Source organism: Manis pentadactyla, chromosome 15 (assembly GCF_030020395.1).
Source record: "Manis pentadactyla isolate mManPen7 chromosome 15, mManPen7.hap1, whole genome shotgun sequence".
Taxonomy (NCBI): Eukaryota; Metazoa; Chordata; class Mammalia; order Pholidota; family Manidae; genus Manis; species Manis pentadactyla.
In genome coordinates, this window is record NC_080033.1 from 82524273 (window position 1) to 82545553 (window position 21281).

At 66.4% G+C, this 21281-nt stretch overlaps 1 protein-coding gene across 4 annotated transcripts in view; it reads right to left on the bottom strand.

Annotated features, from left to right (window-relative positions):
• Positions 1 to 21281, bottom strand: part of PIEZO1 (piezo type mechanosensitive ion channel component 1) — a 48832-nt gene that overhangs the window by 13252 nt on the left and 14299 nt on the right. For all 4 annotated transcript variants that reach the window (XM_036924239.2, XM_036924241.2, XM_036924240.2 and 1 more), the window contains exons 2-17: positions 11720 to 11815; positions 7199 to 7321; positions 6211 to 6253; positions 5980 to 6118; positions 4127 to 4295; positions 3801 to 4014; positions 3532 to 3703; positions 3317 to 3433; positions 3134 to 3227; positions 2393 to 2493; positions 1967 to 2227; positions 1277 to 1388; positions 1019 to 1197; positions 803 to 951; positions 546 to 722; positions 85 to 194 (exon numbers count right to left, since the gene is read on the bottom strand). In XM_036924239.2, coding sequence (XP_036780134.2) covers positions 85 to 194; positions 546 to 722; positions 803 to 951; positions 1019 to 1197; positions 1277 to 1388; positions 1967 to 2227; positions 2393 to 2493; positions 3134 to 3227; positions 3317 to 3433; positions 3532 to 3703; positions 3801 to 4014; positions 4127 to 4295; positions 5980 to 6118; positions 6211 to 6253; positions 7199 to 7321; positions 11720 to 11815 — 2256 coding nt within the window. The remainder of the gene's footprint in view (positions 1 to 84; positions 195 to 545; positions 723 to 802; positions 952 to 1018; positions 1198 to 1276; positions 1389 to 1966; positions 2228 to 2392; positions 2494 to 3133; positions 3228 to 3316; positions 3434 to 3531; positions 3704 to 3800; positions 4015 to 4126; positions 4296 to 5979; positions 6119 to 6210; positions 6254 to 7198; positions 7322 to 11719; positions 11816 to 21281) is intronic.

A 21281-nucleotide genomic window follows, 5' to 3' on the forward strand; every position in this document is an offset into this window, starting at 1 on the left:
CTATTGGGAGGGGGTGTGAGGAAGGGACAGCCCTCCCGAGCTCACCGGGTCTCTGGAGACACCCCACCCCTTCCCCCAACTTACTCTCCAGGACCTGAGTGGCCTGGCTGGGGCCAGCCGAGCTCAGCTCCTCCACCCTGGGGTCCTCCTCCTCTTCCTGCCGCAGCAGTGGGGTCCCGCTCACCACGTCCTGCCTAGGACAGGGCCCCGCAGTGCCACTCACACCCGCACTCCCGGGCGGGCCCTGCAGGCCCCCTGCTCCTGCCCTCCCAGTCCCCAGGCTGACAGAAGCCTGTTTGCAGCCCCTAGCTCGGGAGCACGGGACCTGGCTGGCACTCCGCCCCTACAGCCCCCCCTGCCTGAGGCCCTTCTGCGTTTGAAGGTGGCAGCCAAGGCTGCGTCCTCCCGTCCGAGTGCCCACAGCCCCTTAAACCCCCAGACAAGGTTCCTGTGCGGTTCTGGGGGCTGGAAGGGGGTCGGGGACATGCTCTGCGGGCCCCCAGGAGCCAGCACCCAGCAGGCAGCCGGCAGAGCAGAGGGTGCACCTGGGAGCCCGGCGCGGGGGGCGGGCGCGGGGGCTGCGCCCCAGGTCCGTGAGCCGCATGAAGGGCTGGTGGAAGTAGTGGAGCTGCAGGATGCAGGCGAGCAGGAAGAAGCCGGGGACGAAGATGCTGGAGAAGAGCTCGGACACGCTGAACTGCTCCAGGCCCAGGTCCCCCAGCCTACGAGGGCGGGGGGTCAGCGCCGCGCCCCACACACGTGGGCGCCCCCGACACCGCCCGCCCGCCCGCCCGCCACTCACTGCTCGTCAGTGAGGCCCGTCAGGTTGCGCCAGTACACGGGGAAGTCCTGAAACTGGAAGGTGTAGACGGCGACGAGCACCAGCATGGTGTAGGCCACCACCAGCCACCAGAAGGCCTTGAGCAGCTTCCGCCAGAGGCTGTAGTAGACCTGCCGGAGGGGCGCCGTGAGGTCCAGCCCTGCGGCCGGGGTCCCGCCCCCCGTCGCCCCCAGGCACCTGGAAGAGGGTGAGGCAGAGCAGGAAGAGGAGCATGTAGACGATCTTGTAGACGACGAGGCGGCCGGCAAAGCTGACCACGATGAACATGCCGGCGCACACGTAGATCCAGTACTTGGCGTGCAGGCCGGCGACCAGCCTCCCCAGGCTCTGCAGCAGCGTCTGCGTCCGCGTGGGCTCTGTGGGCCGAGCCAGGGGCTGGGCTCACGGCTCAGGGCCGGGCGGAGGGGGCGGTCCCCACCTGCCCAGCCTGCTCACCCGTGCCTGCCACGGTGACCTCCGTCAGCGCAGCGGGGGCCCCCGCCTTCCGCAGCAGCTTCTCCTTCACAAACTGGCGCAGCAGGAGCCAGAAGGTCAGGGTGTACAGCAGCTGGCGGGGGACGGCTGCCTGAGGGCCAGTGGCTGGGCAGCCCCCCTCCCCTCGAGCACACTGTACACACCGAGACGTGGACCATACAGGTGTGCACATTTGCACATATGCACAGGCTTCCACACGGGCCCACGTGTGTGAACACAGCTTCACGTGTTGGCACACACACATATGCACATGGCTCACATGGTGAGATATAACCCACTGGCTCCCAAACGTGGCGGGCAGTGGGACAGACATCAGGTGCGACCCTGGCACATGCCGGCTCATGCAGGGACACAGTGACATACAAGCCCCACTCAGGCCCAGGGGCAACTTGCAAGGCCACCCTGTCAGGGACTTGGCTGTGCCCTGATGATGGGATCACCGCCCATGCCCTCCTGGGTTGTGTGCTCAGCATCGGCTCTGTGCTGCCAGCAGGGACCTGGTGACAGCCAGGGAAGGCCCTGGCCTCCCTGCCCTCCCACTCGCCTGGCACGCTGAGTGATGAGCAGAATGGCATTGTCAGAGACCCCCATGCAGAAATCCAGGGCGCCAGGTGAGCTCACAGGCGCCCTGCAGTTGGGAGGGGTGCTCACCATGGCCCCGAGGTCCAGGCAGGGGTAGCGGGTGTGCTCCAGCCCCAGCTGGCGCAGGCTGACAGGGCCCAGGGTGGTGGGCAGCTCAGAGCTCAGGTCCATGGCCCACACGTAGTGCAGGCCGCAGAGCGCCAGCCCATACAGCAAGATGAAGGGCGAGCAGAGCATGGCCAGCTGGTGGCGGCTGCGCACGGTCCAGATGAGGCAGGCCCAGAGCAGCAGCACGAAGGTGAGCCAGCTGTGGTAGGTGATGCTCCACACCTGGATGGCCGGGCTGGTGGGCAGGCTGCCGGCACCCGGCACCCCCAGCCCTGCTCCCCCAGCCCCTGCAGCACCACCTCTGGTGACGAGACTCCAGGCCCTGTGAACTCAGACCACCCGCCTCCCAGGACGTGGCGAGGGGCCGCCCAGGCCGCGGCTCCTTACCATCATGGCGATGAGGGCACACACGTAGCTCTGGTCCATGATGAGGTGGCCCAAGCCATGTAGCGGGGACCGCTCTTTAGGCACAGCTGGCCTGGAGCGCACTAGGGGGCAGGGCGGAGGTCACCCAGGGAGCTGGGTCTCCAGCTGGGGGAGCCCCGACACCAACAGGCCAGAGCCCTGCACCCGCACCTGACTTTGCCATAAAATTCAGAAGGGTGTTGGCGTGGCCGCCCAGTGGGAAGGAAGGAACACACTCAGCAGATGGCTGTGGTGGGCTCTGGGGGCAGAAAGTGCCAGCAAAGGGCACAGCTCCCACCTGATAGAGCTCTACACACGAACCACCTCAGGGCGCCAGCTCCCGAGGCTGGCCTGGCATCTCCTGCTTCGTGCAGAGTGGGAACCAAGGTTTAGGAGAGAAAAATAAAGCTCCCAGAAAAAATGTCCCCATGGGGGTGTGGCCAGCACATAGCTGCCAGGTCAGCATCTGCCAGGATGCCAGTCAGCCACCCTAGGCCACAGGGTCAGCCCACGGTGGGACACTCAAGTCCTCTACGGACCGGGAGGCGGGTGGGAAGGGGCTGGGAGACCCAAAGCGCGCCCAGCATATCTGCTCCGCAGCAGGGCCCCTCGCAGCCTCAGCCGGAGGTGGACATGTTGATGGGTCGCCCTGCGGCCACCAGGGGGCAGCACTAGCGTGTCCATGCATGGTGTCCCCCCCGCAGCCTGGGTGCGCGTACTCACGGGCGCCCAGTGGGACAGGGCTGTGGCCAGTCAGGTCGTGCACAATGCAGTTGTCAGCCTCAGAGTCAGGCTTGGCGGGCATGGGCAGCATGTACTGCAAGGGCAGGCCAAGACCCGTGAGCCGAGCAGGTGGCAGGTGTGGGCAGGTGGGCTCCAGTCCCACAGCTCAGCCTGCACCCTCACCTGGACAGCCCCCTCCTCGCTGGCGGCTGCAGCCCTGGCCTCGCCCTGGGGCCACTGGTCCAGCTCGGTCAGCTCCACCTCTTGTTCCTCACTGCCCCCGGCGGCCTCCTGTGGAGACTGGAGACCAGAGCCCAGAGCTCAACTCCCCACCCGATGTTTCAGGGACTGGGGTTGGGGGTGGGCGCAAGGACAGCGGGGCGGCCCTGAGTGCCCACCTGGTCCAAGGTCTGCGCCTCGGGCAGCTTCAGGAGTGAGACCACGGCGTAGTAGAGCAGCAGGAGGATGCCAGGGCTCACGTACACGGGCCAGTCGTGGCTGGTGTTGAGGACCAGCACCGAGGCACTGGAGCAGTTGGTGGGGGCCAGTAAGTCCTTAAGACCAAACACCCTGCCCGGGAAGGCACGTCACTGACCACTGGCCAAGGAGATAGGGCCAGGCAGGCAGGGCAAGGGAAGAGGCATGGCCTGTGTGGACAAGCCCTCACCTGGCCCAGATGCCAGCAGGTGGGAGCACAACCTGGGCGAAAGGTGTCTGGTAGCAGTAGAGGCAGACGAGATGGCCGGCGCCAAAGCAGCCCACGGTGACACAGAGCGCGCTGAAGCCCAGGGGGCTGATGGGAAAGTGGCAGGCCCACCAGGTGCAGATGGCCAGGAAGAGCAGGAAGTAGGCGCTGGAGAAGGCCGAGGGGTGGGCAATGCCTGCAGGACCAGGCGGAGGCGGGCAGGGTTGGTGGGCAGCTCCGGCAGGCTGCCGCGACCCGTCCTGGTGGGACAGCTGGGGCAGGGTTCCCGCTCCCTGCCCGCTGGGTACCTGCCAGAGCAAGCAGCACCACGGCCAGGGTCCGCCCAGCGGCCACCAGCAGCCAGTGGGCTGTGATCCGGAACCGGGCCGCCAGCCGCGACCTCCGGTTGGAGGCCAGCGCAGGGGCTTCCTGAAGCCCTGCTGGGGGGCTGGGGTCTGCTTCCCTGTCATTGTCCTCCTGCCAAGGTCAGCGGAGGGACAGGTCAGTGCGTGGCCCTTAGGATCCCCGGGCTGCTGGCCCAAGTGTGGCCAGTGCCACCCAGCACGCCCAGGGGCCCACCGCCCCTTCCTGCCCCCTCACTCAAGTTCACAGCCTGCAGGCCTTCCTGGGGGCGGCCCGCTCCTGCCCCAGTGCTGGCACACGTGCTGATGGACGTGCCTGGACCTCAGGTCATGCTGGGGTCCCCTAAGGGCCTCCTCCCTATTTCCCCATGTAGACCAGGGTCTCCAAGCACAGGGCAGGTGGGCTCCCGCGTGCATCTCAAAGCCCCTGGCCCTGAGGTCTGGCTCCCAAGCAGGCCCGAGGGGGGGTTCTCGGGGAGGAGAAAGGAGGGCAGATGCACGCAGCACGTACACCGCACTCCACAGTTTATACCTGCCACTCCTGGTCCCACCAGCTGAAGCAGTGCTTTCCTTCTAAGTAGAGAAATGGGCCCAGAGGGGACCTCAAGTCCCACGCTCAGTAGTGATGCCCGCTGCCCCCTCTCCCATGACTGGGACGGCACTCGGCATCTGGGCTGAGGGCGCAGGCTCTGGAGCCAGGCAGCCTTGCATGGCACTGGGTGTCACCTAACTCCTGACCCTCTGTCAAATGGGGTGGGGACGAGACAGGGGAAATGTGCCAGACGTGGATCCTGCCCTCACAGAGCCCAGGGGGCCCCAGGGGAGCTGCTGAGCCACACCTGAAGAGGGCAGACCGGGGGACATGGGTGCAGACATCCAGGGCCCAGGACATCAGAGCAGGGGGCCCCGGCTCCAAGGCCGGAATGCACGGCTGGGATCCCCCGTTACAGCTTGGACTCATGGGGCGGGGAGACGGCCGCGGGACAGTGCGGCAGCCGGGCCTGCCACTCCTGGCCCGGCCCCCTGCCCACAGCTGGCCCTGGCCCTGGGAAAGCTTCTGGGAACTGGGAAAATCAGTGTTTCCAGGAGTGGGGAGAAGAGGCAGCTGCTGCCTGGGGAGGCAGGTGCTCAGGCCGCCTCTGGCGCCCCGCCTGGCCAAGCCTCGCTCCAACCCTGACTCAGCAGGTCCCACGGGCCGTGCAGGGAGCTCAGCCGAAGTTTCCACTCATCTCCTTGCCTCCCACCCACAGCTCACCTGACCCCCTCAGAGCGTGCGTGTGATGCGCCACGGACTGTGTGCGGCTGTGTGTGTGGTCCAACTAGGCGGGGTTGTGCCAGGGTGCAACTAGGCTGCTCCTACCTCTGGGCACGTGGGACCACCTGGCTCTGAGGCCTACCTACAGGGTTCCTGCCAGCCGACCCGGGTTAGGAGGTTAGGGAACACTTGGATGAAGATGACCCGCCCCACAGGCCTGGCAGACCAGAGGGCAGCCCTGTGCTGGAGGGTGGTGCACAGTGCGGGGTGGGGAGCTGATCCCTCCTGCCCAGCCCAGGTTTCAGGAAGGAGTCCAGCCCCTTCCTGGCAGAGCTGTTCCAGGAAGCCCTGGTTCTGCTAATGAGGAAACCAGAGGCAGCCCGGCCCTTGTGCCCACTGGTGCCCACATGCCCCTGCAAGTCTCCCAGAGTTAGCAGGACTGCCAGGGAGGGGTGCCCAAGGGCAGGCAGCGCAGCAGTCCAGCCCTGGGCCCGACGGCAGGCTAGGTCAGCTGCAGGCAACCCTCCCCAGCCGCCGCCCTCACCAGGTCCTGGGTGCGCTGGCCCCACCGGGATGCCCGTGCGAGGCGCCTGCAGAGGCCGAGGCACACGGAGGACACCACCAGGACGCCCAGGTCGGGGGCCACCAGCTGGATGGTGGTTGGGATGTCGTTAAGGTTGAGCCTGTGAAGGGCAGAGCCCAGTGGTTGGCATGGAGCGGGAAACTGGGAGCCCCGGCCTCAGGCTGGGAAATCCCCAAAGTGGGGGGCTCTTACCTTGTGACCCCTATGTGTCGGGAGAGGGTCTCCCAGGGGCTGCCTGCAGAAAAAACGGGAAGCAGGTCAGGCAGAGGGCACACAGCATGCACCACTCTCCCTGTCCCCAGGCGGCCCTCGGGGACCCCAGGTCACAGAAGCCCTGGTCTCCCGGGTGCCTGTCGTTGCTCAGGGCGCTCCCACAGCACTGCCTTTACCAGCAGGGCACGGGGCCAGCCAGGGAAAGCCGGGCAGACCAGAGGCCCAGCAGCTCTGCCTGGCAGAATGGGGATTCAGAGCCCCATGGGCAGCATGTGGCCGCAGGGGAGCTGAAGTGGCCAGTACTCCGAGCCGGGCTCTCAGGACCATCAGAGGAGGCCGGCTGCTCCTTGGGGGCACAGCGGGCCCAGAGTGGGGAGGCCTGGTCTCAGAGCCCCGGGACTGGCGCCATCAAGGCACCAACTCTTCTCCAGGCTTCTGTTTCTAAACAGAGGGGCACAACCCTCATGGAATGGAAACAGGAAGCCAGGTGGGCACCCTACCCACCCATATGGCTGAATGCAGAGCCTGGTGGGAGCCATGCCAGGCAGAACCCGGAGGCAGGGATCCTGGCTGGGCTCCCCAGGTGAAGATGGGGCACTGACGCCAGTCCTTTCTGGAGTTGGGGGTGCTAATGCCAGCTGTAGATGCCATCCAGCCCCCTTGGGCACTGGAGGAAGATGCTGATGGGGGCCCTGGGGAGACCGGGGGTGGGATTCCAGATTCTGGGGTCAGCACTGCATGGTCCCTGGCCCGGCCCCGCGGCTAGCCATTACTAGGTCACATGACCTTGGCCATCGGGCTGGACATAACTCGCGGGTAGGCACTTGGGACGGCCCATATTAGGCAAAGCCAGGGTCAGGCAGGGCAGCTGAGGCCCCCCAGGGCTGCAGTGGCTCCCTTCCCCAGGCCACTAGCCACCCCCAGACGTGCTGCCCCACACGCCCCCTCCCAGGCCACGGCGACTCACAGCTAGGCCCCAGAAGCCGGTCCAGGCGGGGCACGGTGCGCAGGCATATCTGAAAGGTGAGGTGGGCTGCCAGGAAGACGAGGCTGAAGCCCAGCAGTGCTCGGAGAAGGCGGCCAGGGTGACCTGCGGCGGGGCAGGCAGGGGGAGGCCAGCACACAGCTTGATCATATGCATTCTGGGGGCCCAAACCCTGTCAGAGCCCCATCTCATGGGGGAGAAGCCAGGGTGGGGACCAGGCCCAGGAGCCCCCAGACAGCAGGGGCAGCTCCAGGCAAGCGCCCTCGGTGCCCGCTCCTGGTGGGACATGGCAGCCTAAGTGGGGCAGCCCTCTGCTCCCCGGGAAGCAGGCCTCTGGCTGCCGGGCGGGGGCTGGGCATTCCCGGAGGACTCGGGGAGCCCCGGGTGGCCTCCGCTCCAGGGTGGGAGCCAGGCCCAGGCAGGCCTCTCGGTTCCGATTCCTGTGCTCTGAGCTTGCAGTCCAGGCTGCAGGCCGCAGGCCGTGTGGGCAGCTTCCTTCCGCAGCCCCACCCCGCAGGCTGGGGGTCCCCGAAGACCCGGACAGCAGCACAGGCCGTGCTGACTTCCCAGCGCTGAGGGCCGGAGGGGTGGTGGGGTGCGGGCCGCGCCTCACTGGCCTGGACGCAGGAAACTCAGGGCCCGTCTGTTCACTGCCTCCCGGCACCATCGCCTCTGAGAACGGACTCCCAGTCGGGGAGTGGGCCTGCAGGTGGGCTGGAGTGCCCTGCGCCTGCCCAGTGTGCAGGGCCCCGTGTTCCACACACCCGCGGTCTCGCCTGGCTCCCCCGAGGGAATCCGGGCTCAGAGAAGGTGGGGGATCCCAGGGAGGGGCCTCCCACTCGCCTGCCTCTAGACCCCTCCCAGCACCCCCTCCATTACAGCCTCTGACCTGCGGGAGGCAGGGGGCACCGGGCGGGGCCTTCCTGGAAGGGGCTTGGAAAATGAATGCGAACAGCCTGCCTCAGGCCCTGGCTGGGCCCCCTCGCCCCACCCCGGAGTCCCAGGCCAAGATGAGGGGTAGGCCAGGGCCTCCTCCCAGGGGTGGGGACCCAGGCTGCCCATGGACCAGAACCTTCTGTGGCCGCCCGCCCTGCCTGCCAGGAGCCTGCGGAGGCCACAGCTGCGACCCCCTTCTGCCTGGCTCCCCTGCACGGCGCTCTCCTGCAGACCCCTGCAGACTGGGCGGGCGGGCGGCCTGCGCACCCCCAGGGCCTCACCCCACTCCCAAGCCAGACACTGAAGCCACAGGACCAGGCCTGATGGGCTCCGAAACATGCATGGCCCCCCCAGGTCAGGAGGGAAGCTCCCTGTTACCTGGCCTGCACCTGACACGCAGCTGGCAGGATGTCACCTGTCACCACTCCCCACGGTCTCCCTGTCCCCTCCCCAGTCCTCAGCTAGCACAGCATCCTGGGCCACAAGCCACTACCAGCCATGTGGCCGGGTCCGGGAGGGCCCGAGACCACTGGGACAGGAAAGCTGTGCGGGCTTCTGACCTGAGGGGGCAGGCGGGCGAGGCAGGGCTCTGGCGCTCTTCTCCAGGGGCTGCCGCAGACCCCATCTGCCCACCAGCACCTCCAAACATCCATCTCTAAGGGACACCCCCACCGCTCCCAAGCTCCTGGCACCTCCTCGGGGCCTGGTGGCATCTCAAAGCCCCACTGCTGAGCCCGTGCTCCCCGTCCTCTCCTCCTGCTGGTCTGACCCCTCCAGGAGAGGCTGCCAGCACTCAACCACATGACTAATCAAAGCTTGGGTGCCCACCGCCTGCCCACCTGCGCTTGGGCAGGAGCAGATCAGGCAGCCAGGGACTCCTGCATCTGCCAGAGAGAGAAAGGCTGTGGTGGGGTTGGAACCAGGTCCCTGTGGACTCGGGGGTTCAAGTGCTGGGCAAGAGGGCGCCCTCTGCAGGAAGGGGAGGGGCTGTCCAGGGCAGAGTAGGACCGCCTGCTGCCGCTGCTGAAGGCACTGGCCCCTCCTCAGGACCTGCGCCACTCGGCAACACAAGGCTGGCACAGCGCAGGGAGCACAGACGGGGGCCAGGCTCGGCCCTGTGGGCAGGACCCCACCTCTGTCCAAGGCGGGGAGGGTGGCACGGAACTGACCCGGCCCACCCGGAGGGGCAGGGGCTCCTTCTCAGGGGAGGGGCTCTCCAGAGAGAGGGGAAGCAGGGCTGGGGGGCTGTGGACTCCAGGAGCAGAGGAAGTGGGGGGGCCCTCGGGGTCGGGAGGGACGAAGAGCGCCCGAGTGGAGCAGGAGCCCTGGGCCTCGGCCCCACAGCCACCCCAGATGGCCACTCGGCCTGCAGACACCCCCGGGCATCTCCAGTGCTCCGCAGTGGCCCTGACCGCCCTGGTGGCCCTCCTCCCTGCCAGAGTTCACGGACCACCAGCCCTCCGCTCCCTGGGCCTTCCCGGTGCTCCTTCAACACCCACCCACCCACTGAACTGCTGTCCACAAAGGCCCGGCCCTTGTGCTTGATGAGCTGTTTACAGATGGTGCCCCTCCTTCCAGGTGCCAGGCAAGGGATGACTGGCATGTGGGGGCCCACACAGAAGGGTCCGGATGGGCAGGGCAGGAAGGCGATGGGCAGAGGCTGAGCCATGATCCCTGGGAGGCCTGCCCTGCTGGGCCTGGGTTGGGGGGCAGGCCTGAGTCCACAGCGAGCTGGGGGTACTCACAGGGCCCCTCATCCTGTCACCCAGCAAACGTGAGGGACCCTCACAGTGTGGTGCTCTGAAGGGCAACCCAGCCAGGGCCCTGCCCGCCAGGCCCTCAGCCCTCCACCCAGCACCTGAGTTAAAGCAGCCATGACATCCAGGGGCAGGGGGAGCCTCAGGTCAGTTCTGTGCCAAGGCAGGGGTGGGTGGGTCCCTAAATGCTAAGCGGGTTGCTGGAGCTGACCCCCCAGGGCCATCCCATACTGCCTGCCCTGCCCTGCCCTTTGCAGGGCACACGGCCTGCACCCACGTACCAGGGCCTGCAGCGGCTGGCCCCCAGCCCCAGGCCAAAGGACAAAGCAGCCGGAGATTTCCAGAGAAAACACGCCTCTGATTCCTCTGTGTGCAGGGAGCTCCGTGCCCAACCAAAACCCACGTGCGGATGGGCTGGGGTCAGCACCCATGGGGAGCCCAGTGCCTGAACAACACCCACGCGGGGATGGGCTAGGGGTCAGCGCCCACAGGGGCCCCAGGCAGCGTCAGACCTTCCGCCAGATGCAGGGGCCAAGGGCAGGTGTCTGCACAGCTCACAGGCCCAAGACAGGCGCTTGGGCACAGGCCTCCTACTTCCCCCTCTCCCACCCGGAAAATCCAGGCAGCCTCTCTGCCCCTAAAGGGCCTCTGAGGGTGGACAGATGGATGGACAGAGGTCATGTGGGGAAGCCTCCCAGTGCCTCCCCTGCTTCTTAATCCTCCCCCACTCAGGCTGACGCCCTGGCCCAGCTGGGAGGCTGCCTATTAGAGAAAGTGCTTCCAATTGCGTGCTGGGCATGAAATACCGAGGGCCTGGGAACGGACAGCACTGGCTCCAGGGAGGCGAGAGGAAGACAGTGCGGCAGGCCTGGGCCTGGGCCTGGCCGCTGGGAATGGGGCGGACAGCTGGGGCAGAGGTCTGGGATCCCCAGTGGCTCCCAGCACTGTGCATACGCTGGGCCTCTCCCCAGAAGCCTCAACCCTCTGAAACCTAAGGGCCCCTCCCACCCGAGGGCATACCGCAGCCTGTGGGGTGGGCTCCTGAGCACATGCCCGCCCTAAAGAGCTGGGACGAGGATACACACTGACCAACTCAGACAGCAGGCGGCAGGGGCCCCAGGTGAAGGGCCCTCTGAGGACGGCCGGGCCCTGTCTGTGCCCTGTGCCCTCTGGCTACAGGCCTGCATCTCCTATACCCTGCTTGGGGAGCGGGGGCAGCAGGTGTTGCATCTCCCCTGTCCCCTCGTCCATGGGATCCCGCAACGGGCGATGGCCTCTGCTCCAGCCCCTCCTGATGGGCCCATGCCTTGGACTTCACAGTCCAGCCCCCCTGTGGGCAGAGCCCTCTGATGGGCGTCCCTGCGTCCATCTGTCTGGGGGGCACTGAGACAGTGCCCACTCCAGGGCTCAGAACCCAGGATGGACACCATGTGCCCAGCTGCCCGAACTAGGGGGGTATGGAGCTGGGCTCTGGGAGGGTGGGGAGAGCTGAGCCCTAAGGGCGGAGAGAGGCCTTGCCAGGCAGGGCGGCTGCCAGACTGGCGCTGGGGGTGGGGGCGGAGCCTGCAGGAGGCGCAGGGACAGGTCCCGGGGGGGATCCTCTGGCAACCCCAGCACCCTCTGCGTGCCCCCCACACGACGTGGTCAGAAAACAGATTCTGAAGCGAACCAAGGGCTTGTGACGAGAAATGAAACTTGGGGCCCCTTGTCCTTTACCCACGGCCACCGAACCACAGGGAGAGGCCACCACCGCCCGGGGCTCTGCGGGGCCCACGTGGACGCGAGCTCTGGGCCCGACCGCCCCCCTTACCTCGGAGGCCGTGGCGGGAGGGGCCTGGCAGCCAGGGCAGGAGCAGGAGGGCCAGCAGGTAGACCAGCGAGAGGGCACTGACGCGGAGCAGGCAGGCTGCAGGGAGGGAGGGTGTCAGCACGGCCAGGCGGCGCATCACCCGTCACCCGGGCGCGGTCGCGCCGTGCCCTACAGCCCCTCCTACACGTGCCTGCGGCTCCGGCACGTCTGCGCGTCTGGGGCACACGCCACCTGCCGTGTCCACACCAAGGCTGTGGCTGATTTTCCTACTTGTTTTCTCGTTTTCAGTATTTTCTATCTTAAATTAACACACAGCACGATTGGCTTTTGGGGCCCAGCCCTCTGAGCCCTAAGTCCTGTCGAGCCAGGGCGCCACCGGCCCGGCCCAGCTCCCCTCCCGCCTTTGAGAGTCGCCAGGGGCCAGGAGCTCGCTCCTGCCTCCTCTCTCACCGACTCAACACGCCTTCCCGCATGGTGGGTACTTTCCTAGGACCTGTGCAGATGGAAGCTCCCTGGGCAGAGGACAGCGGTGGGGAAGAGGGGGCCTGGCTTGCCCCCCGGAACAGAGGGCTGTCGGAGAACAACGGGGGAGGTGCCGTGCGTCCTGATGCAGGGAGCCAGGGGCTCCCTGAGCCTTCCTGGGGGGCCCTACACAGTCCCAAGGGGCCAGCGGCTCATGCGCACCACCAGGAGGCCCCAGAGCCAGACCCTCCACCCACTGTACCCCTCGGTCCCAGCCACCAGCAAGTGGGCCCAGGAAGACCCAGTCCTGCCCGCCCGGGCCCAGGAGGACCGCAGACGCTGTGGCACCAGACCCACCACAAGTTCATCCACTCTGCAACAACCCCCGTAGCCCGGAGTGTGTCCTGAGCAGAAGGAAGGGCCCCACTCCTCTCCTTCCCACCACCAGGCACAAGACAAAGGCCCGCGCAGTCTCCTGAGCAGCTGCCCTCTGCTCCTCAGGCCCCACTGTGAGCTTGGCAGTGGCTTGGACCTCCACCTGGCAGTGTCTGGACAGCCAGGGCTGAAACGCGCTGACCGGCACTCAGTTGCGGATGTGGTCACATGGGCCTCCAGTGGGGGGCGACGGCCAGGTGGGGCGTGCTAAAAATAAACCAGCCAGGTCATCTCCCCGTGAACGGAGCCCGGGAGAGCAAGCGCCCTCTGGGAGAAGCCTTCCAAGCCCGGAGGGCGCCTGTCTTCCCCACAGCCTCCGGCTGCCGGGCACGGGCTGGTGGCGATGGCACCTTTCTCCCTCAGGTGGCCCCTTGCGATTCAGATGGGCCTTCACTGGACTCCCGAGAAGGGACAAGGGCACTCGGCCCCTGCGGCCCCCGCCAGCATCTGACCCACAGCCAGGCCCACAGCCCCTTCAGGGCCAGGGGGCTGCCCATACCTCCACCTGCCCCGCGTCCTAGCCGAGCCGCACCCCGTCCCCCTGGTGTCCTCTGGGGGAAGCACAGCCCGGCTCATCGAAGCCCCTCCGTGTCCACCTTCACCAAGCCTGGGACCCGACCAGGAGCTCGGGCAATGCAAGGACGAGACAGGGTGGCGGACAACTCACCCTCTGGGCCTCGGGTCTCACCCTGCACCATGGGGTGACGGTCCTTGCCGGCAGCGCGGTCAGGAAGGTCACACTGACCCACAGGTGTGAGATGCCTGGGCAGGGCCGGGACCCGGGGCTCAGTGACCCCTGCCGAGCCCCAGGCCCTTCTGCCGGCCCAGCAGCGAGGAAACGCTGGGCTGACGCGGGCCTGGGTGGAAGGGCCCGGGCGCTGTCCCATGGACACCGCGGCACTGCACTCCCCTGCAAATCGTCCCTGAAGCTAAGATGTCGCCTTTTCTGGCCACAGTGGTCAGCGTAACTCGAAAGCTAAACTTTTTCAACAATTACGTATTTTCATTTTAAAAAAATCAATCTGATGTGGCCCAAGAGGCAGGAGGGAAATGTATTTACAGAAAAGGCCCCAAAAGCTCTTTGTTTCCCAGAGCTGTGCGTTCTGGCCACTGCCTTCTGCCTCTCTCAGCCAGCCCCAGTTCGTCCCCAGAAGGTGCCACCCTCCCCTTTTGTACCAGCCTGGAGCGCGCTTTCCCAGCCAGGCGATACCCAGCCACCCAGTCACCCAGCCAGCACACCTGTCCATCTGCCCGTCCTTCCACCCACCCACCCACCTATCCTTTCTCTGAGGACCTCTTCTGCAGGTCCCCACCCAGAGGCACTCGAGTTCTGGCCCGTCAGGGACACCTAGCTTGGGAGCATGTGTGCCCCGGAGACCATGTTCAAACGCCCGTGACAGGCTTCAAATGTGGTGCGGGAGCAGGGAAGCCCCAGGAGGCAGGGCGGGCTGGGGCTGCACCTGCCTCTCAGCTTCTGGTTTCTGAAGCCCCTCACTCATTTCAGAGGCTCTTTGTTTTGGTAAAATGCACAGAACACAAAAGTCGTCATCGGAACCATTTTTAAGGGTACAGCTCAGTGCGTTCTCCATATCCTGCAGCCACCACCACACACACACCTCCTCCCCGTGTGCCCGGCCAGCCTCCAGGTCTGCTGAAGGAGCCAGGCCAGGAGACCAGGGCACAGAGCTGGCCGTGTGGCAGGAGGCACCGTCTAGGCTCCGGGGACAGAGTGGAGCTGGAGAGAAAGCTGCGTGTACCTAGGAAGTGGGCGTCCTGCCGACACACATGAGGACGCTCCAGCAATCCCAGGGGCCCTGGGGTGTCTCAGGGTACACCCGGCCCGCCAGAGCACACCAGCTCGCCCAGAGACAGGCTGTGAGGTGGGCCGGCCTCTGTGGGCCTCCTGACCCTGCCAGAGAGCGGACACAGCGCAGGCAGGTGGCACCTGGACAGTCTTGGAGGCTGGCCCAGGAGACGTGAACAGGGAGAGCTGGGCCCGTGGGCTCCCAGCCCCAGTGGGTGGAGAAGGAGTAGGGGCTTAATTAGGCCCCCAGCCCATCATGCCTCTCCCTTAACCAGGGGCTGGGATGGGGCGAGGGGCCAGCCAGCAGAGCGAGCAACCCCAGGCCAGCGTGGGAGCCGAGGGGGACCGGCCTCAGCAGTGGCCCCTGGGCTGCCCTCACACCCCTGCTGTCCCAGTGAGGCAGAGCTTCTCAGAGGGAAGGGCTTTCCTGGCCACTCAGCCTGGCCCCACGCCCAGGGCCTTCAGAGCGCCCCATCTGTCCACTGTCCCTGGAGCCACTGAGGGTGCTGGTCTCGGTGCCCCGGGCAGGGCCTCACTGGACCACATGCCAGGGAGGCCCCGGGCATCAGAGCAGGCTGACTGGAGGAGGTGACTCTGCTTCCGGCCTTGAAGGCCAGAGGAGGTTGCGGGCAGCTCCAGGCTCCAGCAGAGAAGGAAGACGCTCAGCTGGAGAGGAGGTGGGGACCCAAGGTGTCCTAAGAACTGCTGGGCCTGCCCTGTGCAGAGAGCCCCGACCCCCCACTTTGAGCTGCCTGGGCTGGTGACCTCATGGAGGAAATGCTTTTTCCTGCCAGGAACAATGGGAAGAGAAAGCGGGCAGGAAAGGGCTCCCGACCGCCAGCACCTCCAGCACATACTTAACCCTTCACAGACGCTACCCACCACAAGCCTGCCGGTGCCCCCTCCCGCAGATGAGCGAATGGGGCCTGAAGAGGCAGAGGCTGCCCTCGTCTCAGCGGGGCCAGGTCAGGAAGGGGGGCAGGTGGGGTCAGTGGAGAAAGCCACGAATATCCAGGGCTGCACACCATGCTGTGGGGCACCCCACGCACGCAGTGGCCTTGACCACAGGGGGACGGGCCTGCCGGGGACCCAGGGCACTGCTCAGCATGCGTCCACCTTCCCACCCCATCCCTCCTGCAGGAGAGCCGAGCCTCGGTTTCCCCACCTGTAAAGAGGGGTGAACCAAGCCCCACACAGCACAAGGGGCTGAGGAGTCCTCACAGCAACGCAGAGGCAGGTGTTTTCAGTGCCATCTGCAGGACGACCCTAGGCCCTTGCTGCAGGAGGTCAGGGGGCAGGAAGGCGGCACAGGCCTGGGGCGGCGCAGGCAGGGCCCTCCCGGGACGGGGACTGATGGGCAAGTCTCCCATGTGAGGCCGAATCAGCTTCAGGGGCCGGGAGGACAGTGGCCCAGGACAGGGCGAGGCCTGGACGGGGGTGGACGTGCCATGGCACCACTGTCACCATCCTCAGCTCTACTTGGCAGATGAGACGCTGAATCCCAGCGACCGGTGCTTCCCCAGAAATGGCAAAGGTCCAGGCGGCCCAGTGCAGATGGCGGAGGGTGAGGGCCACCCCCAGGACAGCCTGCAGGGGACAGTGGGGCAGGGAGGGCTGGCCGGACGTGCAAGCATGAGGGGCAGCAGGGCGGGAGGCATAGCCAGCAGGGCTGACGTGGGACCTCGGGGTCAGGGCAGAGCTGCCACCGGGCTGGGGGTGGTCAGGACCTCGGCATACAGAGGAGATGGAGTGGGGGGCAGCCAGCATCACTCGGCCACCTCCTCCTCCTCCTGTGGGGCGAAGGCACAGGGCCTGGGCCACGGGTGACTGTCTGGGGGGGCGGCACAGAGCCGCACGAGGGACCGGGACCCTCGGCTGCCCAGCACTGCTGCGGGCCTCGGTCTCCCCACCGTGGAACGGAGGCCACAGCTCTGCAGGAGATGGCCCTCTGCACCTCAGTTTCCTCAGCGGGTAAGCAGGAGTGGTGCTGACAGCCCCCCAGGGCCCGGCGCATAGTAGGAGGGCTACCACGGGCCGGTCCCTAAGACACTCTGAACACCACAGGCAGACAGCCATCCATGCACATGATGATTCCTCTTAAGACTAAAATTAAAACAGAAACAGGATGTGTGTATGTAAATGTAGGAAAAGGCCCAGAAGGTCTACACCAAGATTTCGCCACACTGACTTGTGCACGGGGCCTGGGGCCTGAGTGTGAGGCCTCCCTGCTTAGCAGTGAGCTCCCCAAAAGGACGAAGATGGGGGAATGCAGATCACAGAAGGGCTGGAGGCTGAGAGGACAGGAGCCACCTGCGTCCCCAGGGCCCCCTGGCCCAGCAGGCACATCTCAGGCCTTCTGCACCAGGGGGAGAAGCTCCTCGGAGGCCAGCCGGGGCCCGGGGGCGGGAGGCTGAGAGGCCCCCGATGACAGCTGCCAGCATGGGGGTCCTGACCCAAGGCCTGGCCACCCTCCCCAGCCGCTGTCTCCCGGGAACGCTCACCCTGCCTTATTTGGCTGGGAGGAGAAAGCCATAAACACTTCCCTGTCGGCTTCTGCCAGGGGTGGGGGCACGAGAAGGGGAGAAAGAAGGACCGGACGTGGCAGAGGGAGCAGCCGGGCACGGGCTGTCCCCTGCCCTCTGGAGCCTGGAGCCACCCTGGCAGTGGGGCCTTACACCCCCCAGTGCTCGGGCCAACAGAGGGCTTCGACCCATCCCAGAGCGGCCCCCACGCTTGGGGGCAGAGACTGTGGACGGGGTCAGCACTGGCGGCATGGCCTGGTGTCTGAGCCCCCGGCACGTGGGGACCCTGGGAGAGCTTGCGGGGGGCAGGAGGCAAAGCCAAGGGGATCTGGCCTGCCAGGCTCCCTCACCCACCACGCTGCAGCCCAGAACGGCCAGCAGGCCCTCAGCGGCCCTCCACTGCTCATCACTCCATGAAACGTGCTCGGCACACCCACCGAGACCCCACCACACCTTCAGCCAGAAGCCACCTTGTTGTGGGGCCTGTGCCTCAGTCCCTTCCCAGCTCTGGCATCTGAGGGGCTTTGCTCCACAACACACGGGACAGGCACTGGGGAGGACCGCGCACAACAGTCCCTGCCCCGCCTCGCGGACAGAGCGCGCTGGCACAGGCCGCGGGTGCAGAGAAAATCGGTTTCTGGAGCATGTCACGGTTTCTGGAGCTCCAAGAACCTCCCACGGTGGAAAAGGGGGTTGCCTCCCCTGAAGTCAGTGGAGGACAGAGGTCAAAGAGCCACATGTGGGCATGTGGGGAGGCCTGGGCACGTGGCTGCCTACTTGGAGCCCAGCCACAAGCCGGGTACCGTGGAGGGTTCAGCTGGTACCGTGTCCAGGACCCTCAGCTGGACAGCTCACCTGCCCCACTGGGGGGAGGGTGCCAACAGCCAGGCCCTCCCCACACCACCAGCTCTGTGAAGCTATGGGGAGTGCTCAGGACTGGGGGCGCCTCACGGCCACTGTGGGCTGGGCACTGAGGGGCGAGGCACCCCAGGGGCCTCCCTCAGCGCCCCCCTCACCACACAGGCTTGGATAGCGCCAGGTGGCTCAGAGCCTGACCGGCCTCCCAGCCACACTCAGCCATCAGCAAAGGTGCTCGGCACTGCTGGGAGCCCCCTTTCCCTGCTGGGGACCATTCCTCTCACATCAGAGCTCCAGTACCGGGACTGGGACCCGCTGGGCTCCCCTGGAGAACAGCAGTGGTCAGGGGGCCCGCTGTTTGGAAAGTGGGGGTTTGTAAGGAGTCATGTGCCCTGTTTCCCTGAAGGGCAGCACCAGGCCACCTGCCTCAGTGGGAAACACTCTTCACTCAGAGGCAGCCAGATTCCAGGGCGCGGGTGGGGCCACATTCCACAGGAGGGACCTCCCTGCACAGGGAGCCTCATGCCCTGCCGCTCCCCCCAGGTCAGGCCTTATCTGCACAGCCATCTCTGTGGACTGCTGCCTGCAGGTCAACAGGCGGGAAGGCCGGGTGCCCAGTACTGGAGCCTTTTATGGACACAGCCCACACGGCGCCCCCACACACCACCACCCAGATGTGGTCTGCACCTGCCCCAGGCTGCAGCCTAGGGTCTGGCTGAGGAAGGGGCCACGGCTCGGGGAGGCACAAGTGGGTGACACAGAGCACGCCACAGGGCCCCGAAGGCCAGTGGCCCACACAGGAAGCCAGCCGTCCTGCCACACGTGGGAATGGGGGAGACTGGTGCCCTCCAAGCCTCCCAGTGGGTCAGCCCTGTCCAGGGTCAGCTCTCACTGGATCTTCAGGCCACTGTGCTCCTGGACCCCTGCCACTAAGACCCCCTAGGGGCAGGCAGGACCCCCTGCAGCCTCCAGGAAAGGGGCTCCCAGCTGAGTTGCCCCCAGACTGTGAAGGACAGGCCCTGTGCAGTGACTGGCCATACGGGGTCCTCACTGCACCCCATGAGCACCAATAAGAGGCTGCTGTTGTGCATGGTACAGATGGGGAAAATGAGTCACAAAGGGCCCGGCCAGACCCCCTGTATGGACATCATGGCCTCCCACAGCCGTCCAGCGCTCCTGGGGACCCAACCCAGGCTGGTTCCGATCACACCAGCTCCTCACAGCCGCTCCCCCCTGCTCCTCCTGACCCATCCCCCAGCCGGCATGCCCCACCACCTGCGGCACAGCCCACACTTGGCCTGCCAGGGCACGGGATTGACGCTCGGCTCCAGGCAAGCAGCCCCCAGACAGGACTCAGGTCAGCAGGTGTCCGGCCGTCCCCCGGGCGGGCCCACAGGGGTAGTGCTGGGCAGCGAGGCGAGAGCTCGGAGAGCGGGCCAGTGGCCCTGCCTCCGGGAGCCTGAGAGGCTCCCCTGAGATGGGCACATGAGGGGCTGGGGGGTCCGCTGGGGGGGTTCTCCTGAGCATCAGGGGCGAGTGGGGGGAGGGGGCAGGGTTGCCGCTCCAGGACCCAGACTTCATTTAAAACCGAGGAGCGGGCGCCCTCGGCCGGAGCTGCTCCGCGTTCCGAGGGAGGAGGCCCTCCCTGCCGGCTGTGACCCTGAGGGCCCGTGGTCTCTGGGCCATGTGAGGAGAGAGAAAGGGCTTGGTGTTGGGCTCTGGGTAAACAAGAGGCTCTGTGGCCTTGGAGCCACTGCCACCCCCGGCCCCCGGCCCCAATTCCAGGCTCACTGCCGCGATAGGCTCCCCAGAGGCAGCCTGGCAGTGGCACCTGAAACGGTGGCTGTGGAACAGGGACCCTCCTGAGCTGGGCCACAGCCTGTCCACCCAGGTCGCCACAAGCCTCTCCCGCGCGCAGAACTCACCCAGTCCTGACCTCCAGATCGGGGGCCTTTCCTGCCCTCAGCAGCCCTACCTGCAGCTGCCCAGGCGCCGGGGCAGGGGTGGCCCTTCAATCCCCCAGCCAAGGACAAAGGACGGCCGGTCGCTGGGATTCGAGCCCCGGCAGCCAGCGCAGTGAGTCAGGACGTGGGCCACCTTGGCTGCAGGGCCCTGTTCACACCCTCATGGACCAGACCCTCATGTCAGGTGCGGTCGCAGACCCGGTGAAGCGCAGAGGATCAAGGAGCCAGAGGTCTGCCCTTGGGGTGCACTGTCTCCTGGGGGCACAAAGCCCTCCCAGGAGCCAGCCAGCGGTGCAGCTTAGATGAGTCCCCAGGGAGGCCATCTCCTTGCAGGGAGCATGGGGCTGGAAGTCCCAGAGAGGAAAGGCTAGTGCAAAGGCCCTGGGGTAGCCACGCACAGGGCACTCGCAGGAGACCCGGGAGGGGCAGCCAGCCCCCCAGCAGCACAGCATAACGAGACACACACAGTCTGGACCTTGGTCACGGGAGCCTGGAACCCCCCAGGGTCCCTGCCAAGCAGCAGGCGGCAGTGTTTCCCGTCAAGTTCTTACCATACACATTTCAACGTGGCCCATACTGCAGAGCTGCGGTCCCCAAAGTGGGGCTGCCCGGCCACACCTGGGAATTTGGTGGCAATGCAGACTCTCAGGCCCGCCCAGACGGGTGGGGCAGGCCCCACAGCCTCTGCTGTGGCACACCCTCCAGGAACCCACACTCCAGAAGATCACCTCGAGAGCCGGCAGGAAACAGGCGTGCCGTTTTCCCAGCTCAGACGGAGCAGCAACACGATTACTCACCAGCATGCACTCGTCATGGCCTGTCTTCCCACGTGCGGCGTCCAACCTGACGGCATAGCTGGGACCCCCTTGAGGGGCAAGGACCTCCCTTTCTCATTAAATGCAGGGTGGCCACCGTGTCCGCTGGCCCCCAGGCTGCTGCCTCCCTGCAATCCCACCCTCACCCGAGCACAGAGATGGCACCCACGTCAGGACTGGCCCTCAGCACCCCGGGCTTCTGAAGAGCTTCTGGACTGCTCAGGCCTTTCAGGGGCCACCCCTGGGGCCAGGGCCACCTTTCCAAATGTAGGGGTCCACCCCGGACATGGTGCGCATGTCTCCCCAGCTCTGGGCCCAGGACACAGTGTTGGGGTGCTGACTCAAGGCCCCCGCCCTATGACTCAGCCAGCCAAGCTCCCAAACCTTTCAGCCTGTCCAGTCTGGTCACAGGAGAGCAGGGCCCCTTCCCCAGGACCTCAGGAGGAATGCCACCTGACCACCTCCTGCTGGCAGGTGCGGGCGGGCCCTGACTTCCCCTCAGCTGGGGGAGCTGAGTGGACAGCATAGGAAGGCCAAGTAGGAGGGAGGGTGGCCCTCACTGTGTTCATTTCAGTCTCTGCGCCACCTGCCCCCGGTGCCTCGGTTTCCCCTTCAGTGAAACGGGACGACGGGGCCCTTGTCCCACGAGCATCCTGCTCCCCGGGGATGCCAGCCCCCGCACGGTGCCCGCCCTGAAGGCGT